This window comes from Callospermophilus lateralis, chromosome 1 (assembly GCF_048772815.1).
Source record: "Callospermophilus lateralis isolate mCalLat2 chromosome 1, mCalLat2.hap1, whole genome shotgun sequence".
Taxonomy (NCBI): Eukaryota; Metazoa; Chordata; class Mammalia; order Rodentia; family Sciuridae; genus Callospermophilus; species Callospermophilus lateralis.
The window spans coordinates 2,150,522-2,174,505 of NC_135305.1; the positions used below are offsets into that span (position 1 = coordinate 2,150,522).

At 37.7% G+C, this 23,984-nt stretch overlaps 1 protein-coding gene across 11 annotated transcripts in view; it reads left to right on the top strand.

Moving 5' to 3' along the window:
• Lmbr1 (limb development membrane protein 1) overlaps nt 1–23,984 on the top strand; it is a 154,700-nt gene that overhangs the window by 95,244 nt on the left and 35,472 nt on the right. For all 11 annotated transcript variants that reach the window (XR_013092942.2, XR_013092943.2, XR_013092944.2 and 8 more), the window contains 5 exons: nt 152–216; nt 4,482–4,554; nt 18,463–18,543; nt 23,068–23,144; nt 23,730–23,807. Coding sequence is in view for 7 of the 11 variants with exons in the window: in XM_076873062.2 (XP_076729177.2) it covers nt 152–216; nt 4,482–4,554; nt 18,463–18,543; nt 23,068–23,144; nt 23,730–23,807 (374 nt within the window). In the remaining 4 variants the exon portion in view is untranslated. The remainder of the gene's footprint in view (nt 1–151; nt 217–4,481; nt 4,555–18,462; nt 18,544–23,067; nt 23,145–23,729; nt 23,808–23,984) is intronic.

Genomic DNA, 23,984 nt, shown 5'->3' on the forward strand with positions numbered 1-23,984 from the left:
CAAGAACCTTCTGACAGAGAACTGGGAGAATCTGTTGGAGTCAAGAATTTACTTAAAACAATGCTATTTGAGTTGTTTTATTTTTCTGTGCTTTATCTTTCTGAGCTCTAAAGTATATATCTCTCTGTTGGTGGTCTTCTCATTTCTGCAGTGTGTACACCAGTTGGCCTTTCCCGCATGTTCACAGTAATGGGCCAGTTGCTAGTGAAGCCAGCAGTAAGTATTCCATTACAAATTATTTGGCTTATTAATTAAGTATGTTTACATTTGAACTTCTTTTAGATTGTGAATTAGCCTTTAGAAATAGAGTATTTTTGTAGGTTTACCACTTAAATTTTACATTTTTTAAAATCTTTTTTTATGTTTAGAAACCATATTTGTTTTTGCTTTAAAAGTACTAATTATAGGCACTTTGGTAAAAATTTGGCTAGGCAATTTTAAGAGAAAATTATTGCAGATATTTACAGATATTCATTGCTTTATATCAAACAATTTTATTGTTTGAAAATTAACTGCATGTTTTCATTTATAAAGCAGAATGCTTTTGAAAATTTGCATATTATATATTATAATTGAATTATACTTTGCTTATTCTTTTATTTATTTCTTTTTGGTGGTACTGGGGATTCAGTCCAGAGGCACTCTACCACTGAACTACATTACCCAGAGCTTTTTATTTTGAGAGATCATATCTCCAAGTTGCTGAGGCTGGCATCTAACCTGTGTTCCTCCTGCTTCAACCTCCCATGTTGCAGGGATTGCCCAGCTCTCTATATTCATTGAAAAATGATTTTCAATAGCAAAAAAATCAGTAGAGTACAGAGAAGGGAGTAGGAGGAGGGAGGAGTGGAGGGAAAGGAGAAATACTGGGGATTGAATTAGATCAAATTATATTCCATGCTTTTATAATTATGTCACAATGAACCTAATGCTATTTATAATTAAAAAGAACCAATACAAAATTGGAAAAAAATAAAATATGTGACTCAAAAGACAATAAATAAATAAGTGTCTTAAGGCCTTTAAAAATGATTTTGAATTGATAGTAATTCTGATGACCTATTCTTAAGTTTCTTTTATCTTTAACTATTTTGTCAGATATTTAATAATGAGAAAATAGTTTCTTGGCTGTAATTAGGAATTTGCCACTTAAGTTATTTTCACTGGATAGTCATTGCTGACAAATTCAATTCTAACTCCTTCATGCTCTCGGGTTTTCCTAGCCCATTCTGTTGACCTCTCCTACCCCTCTGCAGTCTTTTTCTAGCTCCCGCAAGGCTCTGTGACACTCCCCTCCAGTCATGCCTTTGTCCCTCTTACCTACTCCAGCATCAGCCGCAGGCTCTGCCTGGTTCTGAACCTCGTGTGTTTCTGCTCTAGGCCGAGAATCAAACTCCTTCCTCTGCATTTCTCACGTTCACCTTTTTAACTGACTAATACTATGTCATTTTAGTTATGGGTTTGTCACCCCTGTCACGGTGATTCATTAAAGGAAAACCCTGAGGAAATGTTGTAGTAGATAATTATTTAGTAAATGCTTATTTAATTTTGAAAATTATAATCTCATCATATCTTTTAAAAATAAAGTCTAACTTTATATTTACTCCATAAATGTATGCACACCCACAGCACACATGCTGTCAAATCTTAGAGAGGCTTTGTGACACTGCATTCCTATAGTTTCTCCCTGCTTCCTATAAAAAGAGGCCTAAGGTCCTCTGGTGTTCTGAAGTTCTGCTAATGCTCTTCTGGGTGCTCTGGGCCATCCCTGCCACTCTGACCTCACCTCTAAATGTCTGATTCTAATGAGAAGACATTGGAAATAGCCTTTAGCACCTCAAATGCTATCCAGTACTTCATGGAGCTGCAAGCTCAGCATGTAGAACCAAACTCCTTATTTGTCTCCCCTCCTCAGGCTAATTTTTCTCCCAAACCTGTCTCTTATTAATGACCTCCTCAAAGCCATATTTACATTTGCCTCTTTTGTACTCCTAACACATAATAACAGTGGTTGGTTATACAACCCGTAGTGATAAGCACTGTATCGGACACAAAATTTCATTGCCTCCTGATGATTAAACCATGAGTTAGGTGGTGTTATAAATGAGAAACCCATGAGTTAGGTGGTGTTATTTTATGGCTGAACTAACTTCAGTTCAGGGAGATGGCATGTCCCAGGTCACAGATCTGTGATGGAATAGGTTTGAACACAGAGGCTGGCTTCAGAGTCCATTTTGGAGCACTGTTCTGTTCCTCCTTGAGCTCCAGAGTAACATTGCTGCTTTCCTGCAGAGTGGACCTCTCCTCCTCTGTGTTTCTTGTATGGTTTCCTTTGTTGAAAGGCCTATCTTCCTCTTGTCAGTTCAGGTCACTGGGTGATGTGCTCCAGCCATCAGCCACACTGGCCAAGACTTTCTTCTCCCTAACTGGCAGTAATCTTTCTTTCTCCAACCTTTCAGAACATTTTATTTAAGCCTCACTTTTGACATTGATTTTAATCCTATAATTACTTTTTGAATTCATTTGACCTCTTCTACCATTTGAGGTCAAAGACTATGTCTGACCCATATTTAAGCCCTCATTAGTTCATAGTAGAGCAAAGGCTTTGAAGGCAGAGAGCATTTCTTGGGAAGCCATTGTTTTTTGGAGTATAAAATGGTGATGGTGGGAGTGTTTTTATGGTATTGTAGAAATCAAGGGTATGATGCTCATGGGCACTTGACATATGAACCTCTGTCCTGCTAATGCTGTCACTCATTCAGCACCTGTGATGATAGGTAACATTCAGTAATTTGCAAGTAAAAGAAGCAGAAGTGGTCAGTTCTAATCGAAACAGTAGAAAGTGATGAAATGCTTTGATAGGAGAGAGCCTTCCTGTCATGATCCATACAGGTATACCCCTGTCCACTTGTGTAGGCACCTCTGATTTGTTATCCAACTGGTTCTGTCAGAGGGCCACTCTGTTGCTCCCTTAGGACCATCACACCTTCTGGCATGTGCCACTTGTCTCAGGTTAAGTATTGTCTCCCTGGATAGGCCTCACTGTTGGTCATCTGGAGAAGACTTCCTCCCCTTCTTCCCATTCCTTATCCCTCATAGGACAGTCATTCATTGTCATTTTTTATTTATTCATCATTAATTCATCCTAATTATTTATTTGTTGCCCTCTTCAGGTTTAGGCTTCCTGGGGGAAGAAATGGTATGTCCACCCACTGATAGCTTAGTTCTAGGACCATAAGTGCTTATTGAAAGACTGGAGATTTTTGGATTGCTTTACATAAATATAACATAAACTATTAAAATTCCAGGTGTGATAGGGATTGAGTGATTTAGGAATATCATATTAGGCAGCTGAAAGGGTACACAGTTTCCACTATTGCACTTTGTTCACCAACCCCTCATGATTGAGTAAGTAGTTTTGAGTTTGAATGATAGAGAACATTGATACCAGCTCTGGGTTTCTTTCATGTTTTCCCCTTTCATAGAAGGATGGTTATGTTAGCAAAGGCAGAACTGGAAGCATTAGGTTTTATCAGTTTTTAAGACAGTGCAGGTAATATTCCATACAATCAGTAATTGACGAGTGAGGTTCTTTTCTTACTATTGTATGGCTTCATAGTGAGTGGGTTCTGTCTGTTGGATGATTTGTTTGTTTTGGTCTCAACTTTTTTTTTTTAAAGATTATAATTATTAACATTGTATAGATTAACAGGATCAGTGTATTTCTATATATGCACATATTGGCAATGGGTCATGTCTAAATGAGATGATACAAAATATTGACTTTATTTTTATATTTTTTCTACATTTTTTGGTGTATTATAGTTGTACATAATGGTGGGATTTGTTACATATTCATACTTTCGATGTACACAATATAAAAATATAATTTGCGAATATTATTCCCAATACTAAGTCAGATGATTTTGATATCATCAGTGTTCAATATTATATTCATGGAGTGTTTTTAGTGTATAGACATGACATAAATGGAAGGTTCTGCATGTTACTGATGTAGTTTATAGACTCCTTGAACTAGAAATTCTGTCAGTAAATATAAATGGGAGGACAAATGTTGGACTAGATGATCATTCCTTCCGGCTCTAAAATAACAGCTTTGGCATGAAGACATATTTGCTGTATTTAGCTTTTTGACTCTTTAAAATTCATACATTTGTTTGCCATTGAGAAAACTGCAGATGTTTTTAGTTTAAACTTTAACAATATCCAATTTATATGAATGTAGATTTTGTGAGAATAAAGTTTTGATGTGTTTATTTATACACTAAATTGTAGAAAATAAATTCAACGTCTATAAAACATGCTTAATTTATAAATAAAATAGTTTGGACATTTTATTTTGGGTTCTTAGTTATTTGAGTGAATATATTATCTGAAATAATAGACCAAGTAGCTTAAATAGTCAATAAACAAGAACTTTGTAATGTTATATAATTGAATAGTTTTGTCTTTAAATTTAGATTCTTGAAGACCTGGATGAGCAAATTTATATTATTACCCTAGAAGAAGAAGCACTCCAGAGACGGCTAAATGGTACATGTATATTACATATTTAGACCAGTGTAACAACTGTTTAATTAAAAAATAACAGATAATTAAAGGAAAGAAATACAAACCTCTTATAGGCTTAAGAGTAACAAAGGGACTTCCAGGTGAAGGGGATCTGCCAAGAGTGGATGTAGATACATTGTGATAAGCACAGCTGGCCTCTAGAGAAAGTGGCCACTGGGGGGCCAGCAGCCTTCTACCACCAGCTCTTCAGGTGATTTGCAGGTGCAGAGGTGGTTTGGTCTGTATGCAGCATTAGTGACTGTTATCTCCCTACTTCATTTCCATTCTGCTGAGATCTTTAAGATAAAGAGTAGCATATTTCTTGGACACAAAGGTGCCAAACGTGACTCTCAAAGTTTTACTTATGAACTCTCTTGTCTTGAGGAATACTGTTGGCTATCAGTTGGTAACTAAGTAGGCACATTAAAGATTCTAAAATTTCATTTCAAATTATGTATTGTTTTTGGTTTCCAGTGAAGAAAAGTGTAATAATAGTTTAACAGAGAAATGACATAGTTTAGGTAAATTTCTTTTAATTTTACCTGAGTGATTTTTCACCCTGTACTTTCCTCTTATGTAGCATTTTTTAAAAAAGTTGAAAAACCACCCTTTCTCCACCAAGATCAGATTAATATCTAATTATGTTTCAGAATCATAATTTAAGAGTAGGTTTAGAACGGAAAGTTATTTTTACAATGAAATATTGAGAAATAAGAAATATATCTAGGGGCTGTGTCTGTGGCTCAGTGGTGGAGCACTTGCCTGGCCTATGTGAGGCACTGGGTTTGATTCTCAGCACCACATATAAATAAAGGTCTATCATATATATATGAAATATATCTAAATATGGTAGAGAGATTAATGAATCAAAAAATAAAATAAATCTTGCTGGAAAGTTGAACTGTCTCTGTCAGTGTTCAACAGTTTCTCAGTCCTGGAAAATGTATGTGATAAGCTCGGTTTGAAGACTCCTTGATGATTCAGTTTGGATTATATGTTTTGTTTTATTTATTACTAGCATTATGTTAGGATTATTTATGTTTCCTCTTAAAATGTGCTCTTTTTAAAAAACAATTAGGCATCCCACACAAGACTCTCTAGATATAAATTGGGGCATTTCTGTGGTTCTTGTTAAAAGGCAAAGATTTTTTTAATTCATTTTTATGTATTTCCAATAACTTGTCCTTTGAAATAATTTCATCAGCTTTCTTTACTTGAATCTTCATTCAGACTGCCCAGTTTCTATTACTAAATTAAAACCTTAGAGTGTGTATACACACACACACACACACACACACACACACATATTTTCTTCAACTACAAATAGGAAAATTAATTCATCAACTTAAGTTATTTATTTGGTACAGATAAATCGTGTTAAAGACTAGAACTCCATGTGTCTTTTATTTTTCTAACTGTATTAAAGTTATTTTAAAATTTAAACTTAACTTAATTTCAGAATTACAAACTTAAGTCAACAGCATCAGCTTTATAAAAATTTATAAAATTTTATTAAAGTGAATATTGAAATAAATTTGTCTTCTTTAGATGATCATGCTATTATGTAGTAAACAAGCCTGAGTCACTTATTTTGATGTGGCTTCATTTTATATTATGGTTAGCTTTCTAGCAAGATGTCAGACTACCTCCTGCAGTATACAGACATGTTTCAGCCTGTGGTGTGTGTTATTTCTGTCTTTAGATAAGAAAGGGTAAAACATAGTATTCCATGAATGAAAGAATTAAGTCTTATCAAGACAAAAAATAAAAATGAAGCCTATTCTCACTTTCCTTTTGCGTGGTAGGGAAGGGTTCCTTCAGAATCCCTCAATCCTTTGACTCCTCAACTCAAAAGTGGTTCACTATATCCAAAGAAATCAAAAGGAAAACATGGGCTAGAAAGCTAACCATAATATAAAATGCAGCCACATCAAAGTAAGAGAGATATCCCAGTAGCATGGAGAAGGCAGAGGGGATGGTCTGGGGGTAGAGAGGGTAATAGAGGTCAGGACAGTGAGTGCTTTGGCTAGCCAGGCATCATTTGTGATAGTTCAGGCTAGTAGGGCGTCTTTAAAAATCTTTTTGACAAAGCTCTTTGATGATGTGCTGAGAAGGTTATGATTTTGCTTTTTACTGCTGGTTAACCTCTGTGGACTATTTCAGGTGGGAGATAATAGGCTAAATGATTATTGATTATTATACATAAATGGTTCTGTGGCAGAATTGATGTTTTGACTAACAGGGATTAAGAATTGCAAGATTCATAATCTTCCAAGGCTGGGGCTGTAACTCAGAGGCAGAGCGTTTGCCTAGCATATATGAGGCACTGGGTTCGATCCTTGGCACCACATAAAAATAAACAAAATAAAAGCTTCTGTCCATCTACAACTACAAAAAAATTAAAAAGAAAAAAAAAGAATTCTAAGATTCTGGGGCTGGGGATATAGGTCAACTGGTAGAGCACTTGTCTCACATGTACAAGGCCCTGGGTTCGAGATTCCCAGCACCACACACACACACACACACACACACACACACACAAAAAAAAAAAAAAACAACTGCAAGATTCTGTAGAATATATTGATCAATATGTATAGAGAAAAAAGCAAGAACAGATTTTCATAATTTGCTATTTTTAAAGAAAGTACAGAGATAGGTTGATAGGATAAACCATCCTCGTGTATTTTATTTGACCTAGTATCATTTCAGATATATTTTGTTGTAAGTTACTTTATATTTTAAATTCTAAAATAGAAGTCTCTATTTTTTATTGCCATTGAAGATAATTGTAGAATAATAAAAGTAAAAAGACTTTAAAATACAAAATATGAGTGCTGATGTATCACAGAATTCAGGATGGTCTTTGTCAGTGGCATACTGAGAGGGATGGGACACGTGATGCACATCATAGGAATCTCTGGGACATCTGTGTGGTTCCTTCAGTTCAGTTTTACAGTTACTTGAAAAAATTATGACACTTAAACAATATCAAGGGAGTAGTAGGAATCCTGCTACTATTTTTTTTAAGGTAGTAAGGCTTGAGTAGCAGTTATTGTGTTATTGGAGTTGAATTTTCATGCCTCATTTAAAAAATATTAGTATAGCTGTAAGATGGAATGGTTAACTAAGTCTTAACTATGTCTTCTCCAGTGTTCTTAATATATTGATGTATAGAGAAAAAAGCAAGAATAGATTTTCATAACATGGAGGGTGCTATAGGTTCAAAGCTTTGTTTAAGAGGCTTTGTTCCTGTTAATATTGTCATTTCCATAAAGTGTGTCAATAAAGCAAAGTCTTGCACTATTGCGGTGTTTATCAGTATACTAAAGAAGCCATCCTGTTACCACTCTCTACTGCCTCCTCCTTTTTGTTTACTGCATATCTTTTAAGGGTCAAATGTAGTGCAGATGAATTAAGACTCCAAGTCTCAAGATCATAGACCAGTTGACTGAAGAAGGAAGAAAAGGGATAAGAATATATAAAGACTTATTCTAGTGCATCAACACTTAAGAAAAAGATGTGGGGGAGTAGTTCTGTGTATTCGTGAGCAGGAAGGTAACACAAAGCCTCACTCCTTTGGCTCTACAGCTGTACCCCTTTGGCTAAGATAGCCCCTGCCTTGTGTCCCCATCAGCATGGAGGGGGTGAAGAGATGTCTGTAGAACTTCTGTGATCTGGAAAGACTCCCACCCGCTCTGTCCCTCAGCACACATCTCCCCTCCTTTCTGCCTTGAGACTCAGGGCTGATGGGCATGTTTTTCTTGCTGTCCTTCTATCACAGGTGGTCAGTATCAAGAGCCCAGAACATAGAGGCAGAATTCTTGCCTTCAGGACTATTGCCCCTGTGTCTCGGTACATCATGTTTCTGATCTGATGTTCCACTTTCCCCTGGCACCTGAAGCTTTCTGCTTGTGCCATTTGACACTGAGTGTTAACCTGTTAATGAAACCCTGGATCCTCAACCTTCTTCTTCCTCAGAGAAATATGGCTCTCCCTAGCACCATCAATCTCCCTGACCACTTTGTGAGTTGGCTCTCTTCTTTCCCAAATCTCTCCCTTTACTCCTGGGGTTTGGTATGTGCCCTTTTGTCTTCCTTGCTGCTTTCCAAACCTTGGAATCTCATGCTCTCAGACCGTGACCTGTTTCTGTCACCCCCTTTCCTTCCAGGCCATTTCTACCCTCTTTGGACTTTTTAGCTCCATATTCCTCAGCACTCTTGGATTCCGTGCATGTTGTGTCCATGGTGATTTTGGTGTCCCGCTCATGACATTTACAGCACTCTGGGAAATGTCTTGCCCTCTCTTTTGTGAAGCTTTGTCTGCCTGTGACATGATTTGGTCCTGGCCTTCAGCAGTAACTCAAGTTCTCACATTTCCTACCTTCAGGAATCGTGCTGCCACCTGCTATTCCAGCTCACTTCCTCTGGTACTCTGTTTTCTATAGTTCTTCAGTGTGGAAACCCAACATGCCACTTCCCCTAACAGCTTTTCCCTACCCTTCCCCCGCTATTTCCTTTAAATGGAAAATGCCCCCTATGGAGAGTATCATTTTACCATAGAAGTGAATAAGGTGGGGGAAGTAAAATTTGGTGAGAGGGTAAAAACCAAAATCTCCTGGAGAATATTAGGAAGGCCCAGAGTGGGACTGCAATAGACACACCAAGGTTGAGGGGGCAGGAGAACCATATGCGCTATAACAGAAATAAGGTGGTTTCCCTCTTGTATCCATGGAACATGAGCAATCAAGAACCATTTCTACTCCATGACCCCTGAGCAGGAGCTCAACAGCAAGTCCCATTACAATAATTGTAGTAGAAAATCTTCTGTAATTCCTTCCCAGTGTTAAGAGGATACATATATCATTAACATGTTTAAATGTTTAGGTAATGTAACAGCATTAATTGAAATAATTAGCTTTCGTGTGTGTATAGCCTATGGGTGTACTGGGTAACTTTAGAAGTACCATAATGAATAGAAATTATTTTTTGTTGTTTAAGTTCAAAACCTCCACAATCCTTTTAATGTAATTTATTTAAAAATATTGTAGCCTTTGAACTTAATAATTTGGTTCAATTTTGTTAGATACTATTTTCATCATCATGATAAAAAGTTAGTATATCATTTTTGTAGCAATTACTTTCCTACTTGATTCTAATCTTTTTAAGAAGCCTTTTCCATTGAAGCTTATATTCTTTATTCTTAAGAGTATGGCAGAGGTGGTTGTTTCATTTTTGCTGAGTTCTGGATTTCAGTGCCCTTGTATTCTGAAATGTATAGGGTTAGAAAGAGCAAATCATGTGCTGTGCAGCTTTTCCTGAAACTTGGTGACCCCTCAGATGCTCTCACTGTTGTCAGTCCTCCAGTCTTCCTGTTTATAGCCTAGTTTGAATTTTCAGGGGGCGTGTGAAGGTGCCAGGGCTTAGAATGGAGTCTGTGTCTGCTTTAGGGTCACGTGTCCCCTCAGAGGCATTTCCTGCTATCACAGGCAGGTGGGTGTGCAATTTGGTCTTTGCATATCTGATGTCTTTCATGTAACACTTTATACGAAAAGTTTTCTTTGGGGCTGGGATTGTGGCTCAGCGGTCGAGCGCTCACCTAGCACGGGCGGGACCCGGGTTCGATCCTCAGCACCACATAAAAATAAAGGCATTGTGTTATGTCCATCTACACCTAAAAAATAAATATTAAAAAAAGAAAAGTTTTCTTAGATTTTATTCTATGTCTTCTGCATTACTTTCATCTTGGCTTTTTCTGGGCATTCTTCTAGGTTTTGGCAGTGGTCATTCTAAGAAATTTATATATATTTCTATATATCACTGAAGGGAGACTGTCTTGACATTCTCAGACTTTGGCCCATTGTGAAAAAATGCCTGGATGAAGTCAGACATCCTGGAAGCGATCAGATGTCTGCAGAAATCATTTCTGTACAGGGGCTGAAACAGTGATAGATGCTTGCTATATAACTTACTCAGCCTCTTGGGCCCTTTAATCAGTTTCATGACGTTAAAATGTGGTCCAAACAAATTATTTGTTGCAAGAGAAAATGAGGTAACTGTAAAGATATAAGCTAATAGATATAAACTATTCCAATATGAGTAGAGGAGGAATGTTTTGTAATAACAAATTAGAATAATGCATTGAGTATCATTTTCTATGAAATTTAGAGAAAGAAGTCATACTGTAAAAATAATCCAAACTTTAGGTAACAGAAGATGGATTTATTATGTACAACCACAGTGTACATGGAGGTGCTGTTCCTAATGGTAGCTTATGTGAATCTACCATTAATAATGGTCTTAACATCTTATATAGTTTAAGCTCTATCAAGCTTATATTTGAAGTAGAAAAAAAGCCAAACCACTATTTTAATTGTGTATAACACTAAATAACATTCCTAAAGTTTACTGCTTAATAATTTCCATCATGCTTGCAGTCATTAATAGTGAAAGTATATTTGCATTTTCACAATTCTGTTGGGTATCAGAAATCTTACATTACTTTTTATGGCTCAATGCTAGAGTGCTCGCCTATCACAGGCGGGACCCAGGTTCGATCCTCAGCACCACATAATTGTAGATGGCATTGTGTTGTGTCCCTCCACACCATAAAAAGTATCATAAATAATAAAAAGTGTCATAAAATAAATAGAAACTATTACTTTAACAAATACCAGCATTCTGAATGAAATAGACATAGGAAAAGTTTTGGTGTATGGGTTCTCTCTCTCCTTTGTGGATTGCAATAACGTTAGTTCATGCAAAATAGACATGAGATATTTGGACAGGAGATTTCAGTTTTTGCATGCTTTCCGGAGTTAGCTCAGTCAATGTTGGGCCTGTGGTACACAGGAAGATGTTAGGGAGATGGAGGCTGTTTGCTGTATGAATTATTAGGACTTTAACAGCAAAGTTGTTTGCCTAAGTGATTGGAAATAATTAACACTAGTTGAGTGACCTCCCATTCTTGAGGATAGAGATCAGTTTGGTCATATTTAAAGTTGTAAATATGATCAAATTCTTTAAAGAGTTACTTGGATAAGATATCCTAAGCAAACTATTTTTGGTTATGTTAAAAAGTCAAATGTAAGAAGAATGTGTACTGGAGGTCTCTATTTCAAATATTCATTATGAGACTAAGTTTAGGACACTGAGCTTAGTTTAGGGAGATAATTGTATTGCATTAAGTTATTCAAATTGTTTACATGTTCATTTGAGATTATAAATTTGTTTTAAAAATACATTGAATATTTTAAATTAAATAATTAGCATCTGCTCTTTAATATATGAAGGCTGTCTTATGTATTTAGTCTGTCTTGTGTGTTAAGAAAAGGCATAAGGAAGTTTAGTTATTGAAGAAATGCTGGACTTTAGGAAATTCTGTTATCTTGGAAGCAAGATATTTTTAATACCACACTATTTTTCAACTTAAGAATAAAGCTGGGAAAAGTTGCCTTTAGCTATTAGTTTTCCTGAATCCAAAGAGACGGGTGGGGCAGGATCAAAAATACTTATTTGATCAAAGTTATTGGCTCTGAAGGTATTCTTACCTATGTAAGAAAGATGAAAGGTGTTGTTTTTATTGCATGCTAGTAACAGTGTAATTTTGAACTAATTGGTGTTGAACTGCCAATCACCTGGGGGGAATGCAAATAGATACTCTTACAATTTCCTTTGAGGTAGTGAAATCTTATGTCGGGGCTGGAAGAAAAACAGAATAATACCGTTAAATTGACCTTAAATGAGCTGCTTTGTGGTTTTCTTGGAGAATCCCTTTCTATTTTTCACGACTTGTCTAAACAGGTTTTGTCTACCAATTCAGCTTATTGACTAGACAGTGTTGACATTGGACATTTTAGGTTCATTTTGAAATAAAGTAATGGTAATACAGTTTTTCAGGATATTTTTATTTTTTAGTACAACTTAAATTCATATAATCATCTAGTATGTATTTTTACTGTGTCATAATTTCTCACACTAGCTATCATTTTCTTCTGGTCATTTTTAATGAAATATTCTGTCCCACAAAAGCTTGCTTTTTAAACTTAGATATTGGTATATCACCATGTAATAAAGGTGGTAAGGTCCTTGAATACTGTGCTGGTAGAGATGAATCTTGTTATTTAACAAAAGCATACCTAGTTTGTGGATAATAGGAATGTGTTCTTGATTTTCATAGGCCAGTCAGTATTTACTAATCATCTGTTGTGTGGCTAGAGGTAGGCCTCCTGAAGTGAAAGCACAGAATTTCAGAAATGTCACTTGTTTTTTTCCTCTGAAAAATCATACAATGACTGGCCTAGACATTTGCATTGAGCTTTTTTAGGCGGACTCATAAGGTAGACATGTATGTCTTTTCATTTAGTTTCAGATCGGCAATGGAAATATCATCTATTCTGATGAACAATCATAAGGTTATTTTTTCTGGCCTTGTATTAGTTACTGGAATAATAGTTCTTTACAAGTGTAGGAAATGGCATGTAGTTTGGAATTATACTAATGGAATACAGAGGCTAATTGAGTGTTAATTATAGTACTGTATAATTTATGAAGAATTGGGATAAAAAGTAAAATATAGTTATCACTATTTATGCAAGCAATGTTGGGAATTGAACTCAGAGTCTCGCACCTTCTAGGTAAATGCTCTACCACTGAGCCACACCCCCATCCCCAAACAATAAATCTAAAAGATCCAGCTTCATCTTACAAGATTCCTGAATTTCAAAAATATTGACTTGGGGCCAGGGGGTCTTAAACTGTCACATAGAAAAATTACAAAGTAAAACCAGGTCAACATCAGACTTGACATTTGCAGCCTGCTAAGGATCAGTGAACATCATCCACAGTTGGGGGGTGGTGGTGGTAAAGACTACTTCTAAGAACTCACATATCTCAAAGATTCCATTCATCTCTAAAGCAAAAAAGCAATGCTTATTCATTTCACATCTGTAGTGAGTAGTTAATCTGTGCGAGGCACTTTTCTAACTTTCATACTGAAGCAACAATTTACTAATAGCTAAAAATATTTTTTTTAAAAAAGACTATCAATGGACCTTTTCATTTTGTTCATTTATATGTGATGCTGAGAATAGAACCCAGTGCCTCATGCTAGGCAAGCACTGTACCACTGAGCCACAACCCCAGCCCCCTAGTAATAGTCTTAAGATAAATCTCTTTTTGTAGGGGTCCTGGGGATTGAACCCAGGGGTGCTTCACCACATCCCCAGCCATTTTTGTGTTTTTATTTTGAAACATGGTCTCACTAAGTTGTTGGGGCTGGCCTCCAATTTGCGATCTTCCTGCCTCAGCTTCCTGAGTTGCTGAGATCACAGGCCTGGCTATTAAGCTAAATATTTTAATATTTTAATATTTTTAAAGCATCACTCACTGCTCCCCACTCATCTCCCCAACTCGTTGATCTTGTTAAACAGCCTCAGCAAGATCAAGGAGTTGGGGAGATGAGTGGGGAGCAGTGAGTGATGATGAGATGAAACAGTCATGAGCTTTTCCTAGAAAGCGTCCCTGTGCAGTTAGGAAAGCGTTGTGTGAATATGTAATGGAAAGAGAATGGGAAAGTGACCTTCAAGTGCCTAACACGGGGGAAAAAGGATAAACATGAATTCCACTAGCTGGGGAAAGAGGAAGAAAATAGCAAAATAGAAATTATAGAGTTAAAGATCACCAGTCTCTCAGCCAAAATGGTGGCACAATTCAGTCCCTTGATGTCACTGTTGAGCTGCTGGAAAACTCACTTGGAAGCTTGCTCTATGTTCCAAGCTGCTAATTCTGTGAACTTATTTCCTTACTTTTAAGCTACTTTGAATTTTCTGATTTAGTGGTGAGCTTCCTAATAGATACACCCAGTTTCACAGATAGGAATGCTGAGGTTCAGAGAAGCATACACTTACAGGGGTGAAAAACTGAGAGAAGAAAACTATAATGAAATTTTGGATTATAGCAGACCTGAGAGAATTTTGGAAAAAGCCAATTTAGCAGAATCAAGAAAGCTGACTCCTAAGCCAGGTGTGTCTGATCTATATGCTAGTCTCCCCCAGAGTCTCAAAGGGTGGCACCACCAAGCGGAGTAGTGTGAGCTCAGTGAGGAGGACTGCTTGAAAAGCCTATTGGGTAGGGGTCTCAGTCCCACATCATCTCCCTCTGAGCAGGGTTCCAGGCACCTGTCTCCCTCCTGAGGAGAGGAGTGAGGGTTACTCTGAGGGTGACAGAGGGCAGGTCTTAGCCCAGTGCAGTGAGGGTGGGAGTGCCACAGACGAGATGCACAGGCTCCCTGTCCTCACCTAGACAGCCAGGCTTCAGTCCTGTAGGGAGAGAAGGAGGGTCTTAGCTGAGGATCTGTCTCGTCTAGAGGAAAGCGCTACACATCCAGCAATAAGCTGTTGGCTAGATGATTCTACAGGAAGTGTCACCATCGTCAGTCCAATCCACAGAGTCTTGAGCTACAAATTGGCATTTTTGTTGCTTCATTATTTATTTAAGAATTTAACCTTTATTTACTTTTTATGTGGTGCTGAGAATCAAACCCAGTGCCTCACCTGTGTTAGCCAAGTGCTCTGCCACTGCGCCCCAACCCCAGACGTGTTACTTCATTCTTAAACAGGAACAGACAAATGAGGTTCACCAAACTGTCTGAGGAAAGCCTCTCTGTGGCACAGCAAACAAGAGCACTTGGGGGACAGAATATGCATGGGAGAAGAACAGCTCATCATAAACTCCCTCTTCATATCCCTAGGGACAGGGATTGTATTCCCGAGAAAGGAATCTTGTGAGCAGGAAGGGATTCTTGAAAATTAGAAGCAATAGCATACTTAGAATATTGAACAATAAAGAAAAACTGTTCCAGGAAATTGGTCAAAATGACAAAAATAGGGAAAATGGGAGAGTTAATATTAGAGAGCTACTTCAGGAGATCTGATATATGGCTAGCAGGAATTCCAGATAGGGAGAAGAGAAGGAATAGTGCAGAAAAAATACAAAATCAAGAAAATTTTCAGTTTGAGGGACATGAGTTTGGAGATCCAGAGGGAGGGCTCGTCTTGCACTGAACAGCTCACATGAAGATGGACTCACAGAGAGAACATCGGGAACTCAGATGCTGTGTACTTCACAGTGGGACTCACAAGCACGACTCATAAGACACACAAAGGGGCAGGAATAAGAACAGCAGCAGGCTTCTTAATGTAGCAGTGGCTTCAGAACTCTGAAAGAAAAGTTTTAGCCCAGTACACACCCAACTCTGTATTTAACCAAATGACGAGAGAAAGGTATTCCCATTTGTGCAGTCTCATGTGATTTTCCTCCCGTTCATCTGTTCTCAGCAAGCCACTGGAGGACACGCACCACCTAAGTGAGGGGGAGTGGATGGGGCTTGCAAGAAGGGCAGCCCTAGATGACCATGTGCACCTGGCAGGGGCAGCAGTCTCTGGAGCGGGCAAGTCCCAGACTCTAGGAGAAGCTCTGTCAAGATAATGAAATTCCAAAGAATATAAAACCCAGGAGAAAATAGAGACTATTGGTGCAAAGTTTGAATTGGTGATAAATACATAGAAAACTAATAAGTAAATGAAAAGAAATAATTTCTAATTCTGGGGGTAGAAGAATGTTAAAAAAGAAAGGAAAACTGATCATAGTTTTCTACTGGGGCAAGCAGTGGGTAGCATTTCTGTTGTTACAGTGATGTGTACAGTGAGGAAGGTGGAAATGGAAGTGTACCGACTGCCACGCCGAGTCATTCTAAATGCAGAATCAGATCTTAAGGATGTAAACCACCTGGATTCCACTGTTACAGAGCAGGCCCAGTCAGGCTGGGTCGTTGAGCATGCGTTCCTCGTGTTGGCTGCAGGCTCCATTTGCCCTTTCTTCCAGGAAAGCACCTAACTTTGACTTTGAGTTTTCCCATTAGATAAGATCTGTGGGATTGCTTTTCAAAGTTCTCCACCTCTTCTAGCCAAGGAACTGAACCTTCAAGGGTCATTTGAGCCCTGTCCTGAGGAAATCTGACCAAAGCACAGGTGTGCTGGGATTTTAACTTGCTCAAGGGTCACTCTGAGCCCTGTCCTTAGGGCACTTGCCCCGTGGGCTTTCATTCCTGACCCCAACAGCTTAAAGACTGAAAGTGGCTGGGCAGACTCTTCTTCAGTGACCTGGAGGGAGATCCTGATGGTCCTGCACTGACGCTTCCAGCTGCCTGGTGTCCTCTGTTTGCCTTCTGGCAAGTTTCTTGCTATATCTCATGAGTTCCTTTTCCGTTTTAATCAGGGAATCAATTTCAGTTACAATGACCAATGATGTGGGTTTTAAACCTCAAATAAGTTTCGATTAGATAAGAGAAAACGTTTAAAATGAAAGGCGCGCGTGTGTGTGTGTGTGTAGGTATGTGAATATGCAAGTAAGACAAATAAAAAAGATTAGAATTTAAGGCCATAAAATAGAATTTTAGTTATAAAGCATTGCAGATGGGGGTCACATGAAGTGGTAAAAGTGTGATTCATAATGAAGATGCAGCAGTGATAGGTATGACAACAAAGAGAAATCTCAGCAGCTAATACAGGTTTATGAGGAGAAGCTTCTGCAGAACTGAGGAAATCTGACCAAAGCACAGGTGTGCTGGGGATTTTAACTTATCTGTCGCAGAGTTTAAAAGATAAATCAACAAGAATAGGGAGATATTATGTACAAACCATTAGAGAAAGCAGCAGAAGACCTGAGTAGAGGGGAGGCCCAGGTGGAAATGTGGCCAGTCACATCAAGGAAAGGACGTGTTACGTAGCTGTGGGAAGGTACTTGTCACCCATCACTTCCAGTGCTGGGGAAGAGACTAGAAAACAGGTACTTTCAAAAGTTATTGATGGAAATATAAACTATTACAGTCAATTAAATTATTACAGTAAATGGCACTGTTTTGGCAATGTAACCTTTAAATATCTTATAAAACTAAATGCTCACACCTTTGACTCTGATATGAATTTAGAGAACTTGTCATACAAAAATAATAGAATCAAAACATACTGGATGTGCATATGATAATTTTTATTACAACATTGTTTGTAGTGGCAAAAAAATGAAGAAAACCTGAATATTCACAAATGGAATAATTTTGAGTTATTCCATTCCTATTATGGAATAACATTCCTATTACGGAATGTTATTCAGCTATTGTGGAGTTGGCCCTATGTGTCAATTTGGATGTAGCATTGAAAAGGACAGCAAATGGTCAAGTAAAGCATCTTATTTGGTCCTATTAATATAAAATGGGGTAGAGAGGGAAGATGAGAGGGAAGGGGAGCGGGGATAGTAGGGGATAGGAAAGGTAGCAGAATACAACAGTCACTAATATGGCATTATGTAAAAATGTGGATGTGTAACCGATGTGATTCTGCAACTTGTATTTGGGGTAAAAATGGGAGTTCATAACCCACTTGAATCAAATGTATGAAAGATGATATGTCATGAGCTTTATAATGTTTCAAACAACCAATAAAAAAAAATGCACAACAATATATGATGAAAGCTAAGCACAAAAATGAAGAAAGGTAAGGAAGCGTCAGCTGTGCTGGTGATGGTGGTCACTAAGGAGGTGAAGGGAGAGGAGGAGACCTTGGTTCTTTCCCACTTGGTACAGTAATCATGTGATGCTCTTACAATTAACAAAAGATTAATAATAGATCAAGTAAGAATTTTATCAACTTAAGAAATTTTCTAGGAAACATTTTTAATCAAGAAGAACCTGGATGTTTTAAATAATAAAGATGTGAATGTGCTTTTTTATAAATCACAGCAACATTTGTTTTTATTCCCCATTATCAGGATTTGCAATAATGTTCTAATGTGCTAAGGGTTCTGTTGTTATACTTCTAAATATTTTTGCTTTGGGTAGGTCTGTCTTCATCGGTGGAATACAACATAATGGACTTGGAACAGGAACTTGAAAATGTAAAGGCCCTTAAGACAAAACTAGGTACTGTACTTCTTTCTCTTAAGTATTGATCTTTAAAGACCTTTCTTATGTATTGTCTTTAAAGACCTTTCTTTGGTGTAGTCTGAAATACTAGAAAATTTGCAAAGTCTTTAGATTATGTTAGAACTTTCTGTGTAAAGTCATTAGTAAAGACTGTCTTTTCATTTGGGAAGAGGGCAGTTATATATTCACTCACTTTTCTGTGTGTATATACTAATAACTTTCAAAGATGCTAATTCTCAAAGGTGTTACTATTCTGTCTTCTCATTTACATTATTTATGGTAAATAATCTGTAATACTTATCTTTTTTAATATTTATTTTTTAGTTATAGGTGGGCACAATATCTTTTATTTTTATATGGTGATTGAACTCAGTGCCTCACGCATCGTAGGCAAGTGCTCTACCACTGAGCCCCAGCCCTAGGCCATATTTATCTTTTAATATATCTTTTTTATGTATCTGATATAAGGATACCTCTTTACTGTTAATTTGGGGCAATCTGCTTATGATGAGCCTTTCAGTGTGCTGTATTCTTTTGGATTTATTGAGTCTCTCAGATCTGGGAATTTATACTTTTCATCTAATTTGGAGAATTGTTGGCTGTTAACTTCTGCAAATATATTTTTCCTTGTCTCCCTACCCTTTTATCAGGAGCTCAAGTTATGTGTAGATTAGCCCATAGCTCTTTTTGAGGATGCTTCTGTGTTTTTTATCTCTTTTCTTTTTGTTTCATTTTTGATGGTCTTTGTCTGTCCTTTCACTAATCTTTATTCTACAGGTCTGACCTGCCTTCTGCATGTCTGACCCATGTGTGTTTCTATTCCCAGTTACTAGGATTTATAATTTGCATCAGAGAGTGCAGTTTTCATTTCTGTGAGTTCTCTTTGGGTCTGGTATCTTTCACACCTCTAACTAACATTTCAATCTCTGTCTTCCACCTTTATGAAAATAAGGAACATAATCATGACACCACTTGGAATGTTTTTGTTTGATAAGTCTTACATTTGTGTTGATTCTTGAAAAGTTTCGATTGATTTTCTTCCTCATTATTGGTAGTATTTTGTGCTTCTTTGCATGCTTGGTGGTTTTTGATTTGAAAATTTTGGGGGTGCTGTTTTTTGGGGGGATATTGGGGATTGAGCTCAGGGGCACTTGACCACTGAGCCACACTCCTAGCCCTATTTTGTATTTTATTAGAGACAGGGTCTCACTGCATTGCTTAATGCCTCGCTTTTGCTGAGGCTTGAACTCACCATCCTCCCGCCTTGGCCTCCCAAGCCACTGGGATTACAGCTGTGCACCACCTCGCCTGGCTTGGGTGCCATTTTTGTTACTTCCAGAAGTGAGGCGTTTTATTTTGGAGAGCAGCGAATTCACTTGTAAACCATGTGATGTTACTGTGTCTTGGTGTGAAGCCTTATGAGGCCGGATGAGAGCTCTGCCACCTTCAGGGCTGATTGTCCCCTGCCTCTTAGGCAGCCACTGTTCTTGGCCCTTGCTTATTGCCAAGTTCTGTTCCCTCCGACTTTTGTGTGGAGTGTTTCCTGACGTGTCTGATCTGATCATTACTGAGCACATGACTGGCCCTTTGCAGGCCCTGGGCGTTCTTTGCCAGTGTGGCAGTCTCCTCTCAGGGATGGTGCTCTGTATGCTTCAGCAGGTTTGGTCCCCTCAGGTCTTCTGCTCAGGAATGAGCAGATCTCTCCTTGGGTTCATCTTCCCTGTGCCATGGTCTGGGGACTCACAAGAAGATTGGTCAAACAGACTTATACTCTTTGTTTCCCATCTTCAGGGATCACTGTCCTGCCCCAATAAGAAGTCTACTGTCTTGAAAACTGTCATTTCAAATATGGGTTCTTTCTGGTTCTTAATTCTTTCAGGCTGGATGGCAAATCTGTGCCCTGTCATTCCATCCTCAGAAGTCCAGAATTAGGTTTTCAAAATCAGATATGTTCATTTTAATTTCTGTAAGTAATATTATATTGCCTCAAGTTATCTTAGTCATTTTACTGTGGATGGATTTCGGATATGTTTCCAGTATTTTGCTTTTAAGAATAATGTTGTTTAAGCATTTTTGTGCGTGTCTTTTAGTGTATGTTTTTTTCAGGACGCACTCTAGAAGTGAATTACATTGTACTTAAGTATATTCACTTTTGTAGATAAATGCTAAGTTCTTTCCTAAGTATTTGCATTATTTTGCATTCCTTCTAGGCATAGTAGGATTCCCTATTGTCCCCATCCTTGCTAACACTTGACAATGTAGAACTTTTAAAATGTTTACCAATGTAGTGGATGGAGATGGTGTTCCATTGGTGTTCTCATCACATGTTCCATTCTGTGATTGCAGGGCCCTTCTAGCTTCTGCTTGGAAACACTCTTTGGAATTTCACTTAGTACATGTGTCCTGCAGTGATTCTTTCAGTTTCTGTTTGTCTGGAAACATTCACTTTGTAGGGCATTTTTTAACAGAATGGAGAATTCTATTCTTATTTGTTACTTTTCCGCATTGTGGAGGTGTCATCCCCCCAGTGTCTTCTGATTTCTGGTTTAAAGTCATATTGTTGGTTTTTGAAGGGCTTTAAATATTTCCTTTTTGTCTTTGTTTAGCTGTTTTACACGGATGTGCTCAGATTTTTGTTTGTTTATTGTTTGTTTCATGTGTATGCATTTTTTTGGTTTCTTGATTATGGTTCTTAATATCTCTGTGCCTTCATGACTGTGGCTTGGTGTCCTTCACCCACTTGGGAGAATTATTGGTCGTCATCTCATCAAACACTGTTTCTGCCTCATTCTCTCAGTTATATACATGGCAGACATTTTCACTCTTATTCTTGTCCATATGTCCCTCCTTCTTCATATCCATGTTTCAACTGTGATACTTTCTGCAAGTCTTGTTTTCTATTTCACCATCTTTCCAGCTATGCCATAACTATTCCAAACTATCTGTTGAACTCTTAATTTTTGTTATAGTTTTTTTCCAGTTCTAGAATTCATGTTTGATTATTTTTATTGGTTCAAACTTACTTGTGAAATTTTCCATTTTGTCACTTACCTTATTGAACCTATCAATCATTTCAGGCCTCTTTCTGATAAGTCTATAAGTGGACCAACTGAGGGTCTGTCTTCCTCTTTATCCTGCCTTCTGGACATGTTTGACTCAAAGCTAGACTTTTCTAACGGAATCATAGAAATTGAATGCTGTTTTCTTCTTTCTGAGGAATTTCACTTTGGCCTCTGGTGGGCAGTAGAGTGGGACATAAAAACTTAGTCCTTCTGGGCTGGTCTGTTTCCAGCGTGACCTTGATCCTGGGTTATGGCATTTCATTGGTCCTCACTGCAAACCTGTCTATTTTGATCAGTCTTTTTTTTTTAATGAACTCTAGCTTGCTTCTCAAGAAACTTGAGCCAGCAGAGCTTTGCTGGGCTTCCAGCCAGGGCTGCATCCTTCTGCTCTCCACAGTCTCTTGGTTCCTGAGGCTTTCTGGGAGAGTGGGTCTGTATGTCAGGTTCTCTTCTTTGCCCTTCCTTTCTCTCTATAATGGTGGCATCTCAAATTCTGGCTGCCTAAACTCCAGGGTTTGTCTCCCTGGCCCTGTTGAGTTTTCTGAGAGTTTTGCTTTAACTTTGTTGTCTTCTGACTAATAATTTCTGCTTGATCTTTGAGTCTCATAGATCCATGCCAGCTGCTTATTGAAAAACACCTTTGGGATAAAGTGGTGTACATGGGGGGCTCACCTGCACACAATTCAGAAAATATTGGCTTCTAATTCTCCTATGTGGGTAGCTTTCTGGTCTCTTAATGCAGATGCTTTAAAAGTGGAATTTCCTTTGTCCAGGTGTTCTTGGCAGGGGGACTGGTATATAGTTCGTGGTGTCCTTGGTATCTAGCCATGGATGTCTACTTCTAGCCTTCAGAAATCTGGGAGTGTCCCTGAGGCTAGAGGAAAGTTTATGTATGTTATTGTACTCATTCAAGGATATGTCTATGTCAGTATGTATATCTATACCAAATACAAAGCTTTCTGTATTTCAAAGTAAGCTGTATATTTACAGTATGTTTACATAAAAATGGAATTGTCTTTACAGGGATAAAATTTAGGCCTCCCAGAATTGAGCTGTTTAACATAGTGAACTGATTCTTTTTTTTTGTACCAGGGATTGAACTAAGGGGCACTTAACCACTGGACTACATAACCGGCTCTGTTTTTATTTTATTTAGAGACAGGATCTCACTGAGTTGCTTAGCGCCTCACTTTTGCTCAGGCTGTCTTTGAACTTGGGATCCTCCTGCCTCAGCTTCCCTAGCCTCTGGGATTATATGTGTACGCCACTGCGCCTGGCACAAATTGATGTTAAAACTCTGATTTTTGTAATTTATGAAGGAAAATTGAAAGTAATTTATGCTTTTCAAAATGGGAAAAAATAATGCATACTGCTAATATCATGATGGGATGAAAATATAAATCTGGAGATAATTTTTAGAAATTTCTGAAATTTTTGTCTTGTTTTTTCCTTCTAATAGAGAGGCGAAAAAAGGCTTCAGCATGGGAAAGAAATTTGGTGTATCCCGCTGTTATGATTTTACTTCTTATTGAGACAGTAAGAATTTATTTGCATTCCTCATAAAGCATATTATATTTTATTTACTTTAGCCTTTGAGTATTGTAGCTTTCAGCTAAATGGTTTCTAGTGAACAAGATTTTCTATTGAACAAGATTAAAATGCGTTTATACCTTTGTTAGAGCAAAGATGGAAGCTAATGCCAATTAGAAAAAGTCCTCAATTGTCTGTTTTCTGAGGAAATTCAGACTTTTGTCTCATTTGAGAAAACAAGATGTTGTAGAAACCCTAGTTTAAACTTGCTGAAAGGATATGAAAATTACATTGTGAAATTAATTCTGTTGATACTTTACATGTCTGAGATCTATAGAGTTGTGGGTTTCCAGTTGGTGAGACTACTTAGTGAATGGTCTATCTCATTATCTTTTGTCATAAGCTTTGAAATCATAATAATTTGCAGAATTTTAAAGAATTTACCCTGGAGCATTTATACGTCATCTGCTTTGTTTGTGGAATTTGGTCTTGGCTGCTTTCCCTCTGTTCTGAAGCATGCATTTGGTCCTGTAGACTTATCATCTGCATGTTGGAACCAAGAGCTGACCCAGCCCAATCTTTGTGTTGCAGGCTATCTCGGTCCTACTGGTGGCCTGTAATATTCTCTGCCTGCTGGTTGATGAAACAGCAATGCCGAAGGGAGCAAGGGTACAGTAAAGTGCTTTCCTCTCTTTTGCAAATGTATTCTGGGTATAGACCTGAGTGTTTTCAGTAAGTGAATGAAAACATTTGCCTTTCTGTGAGGTCAAGTTGTATGACTTTCTTTATGGAAAGAGTTTTCAAACAGTGTTTTTATAAATATTGATTTCTCTAATTTTTTTTTTT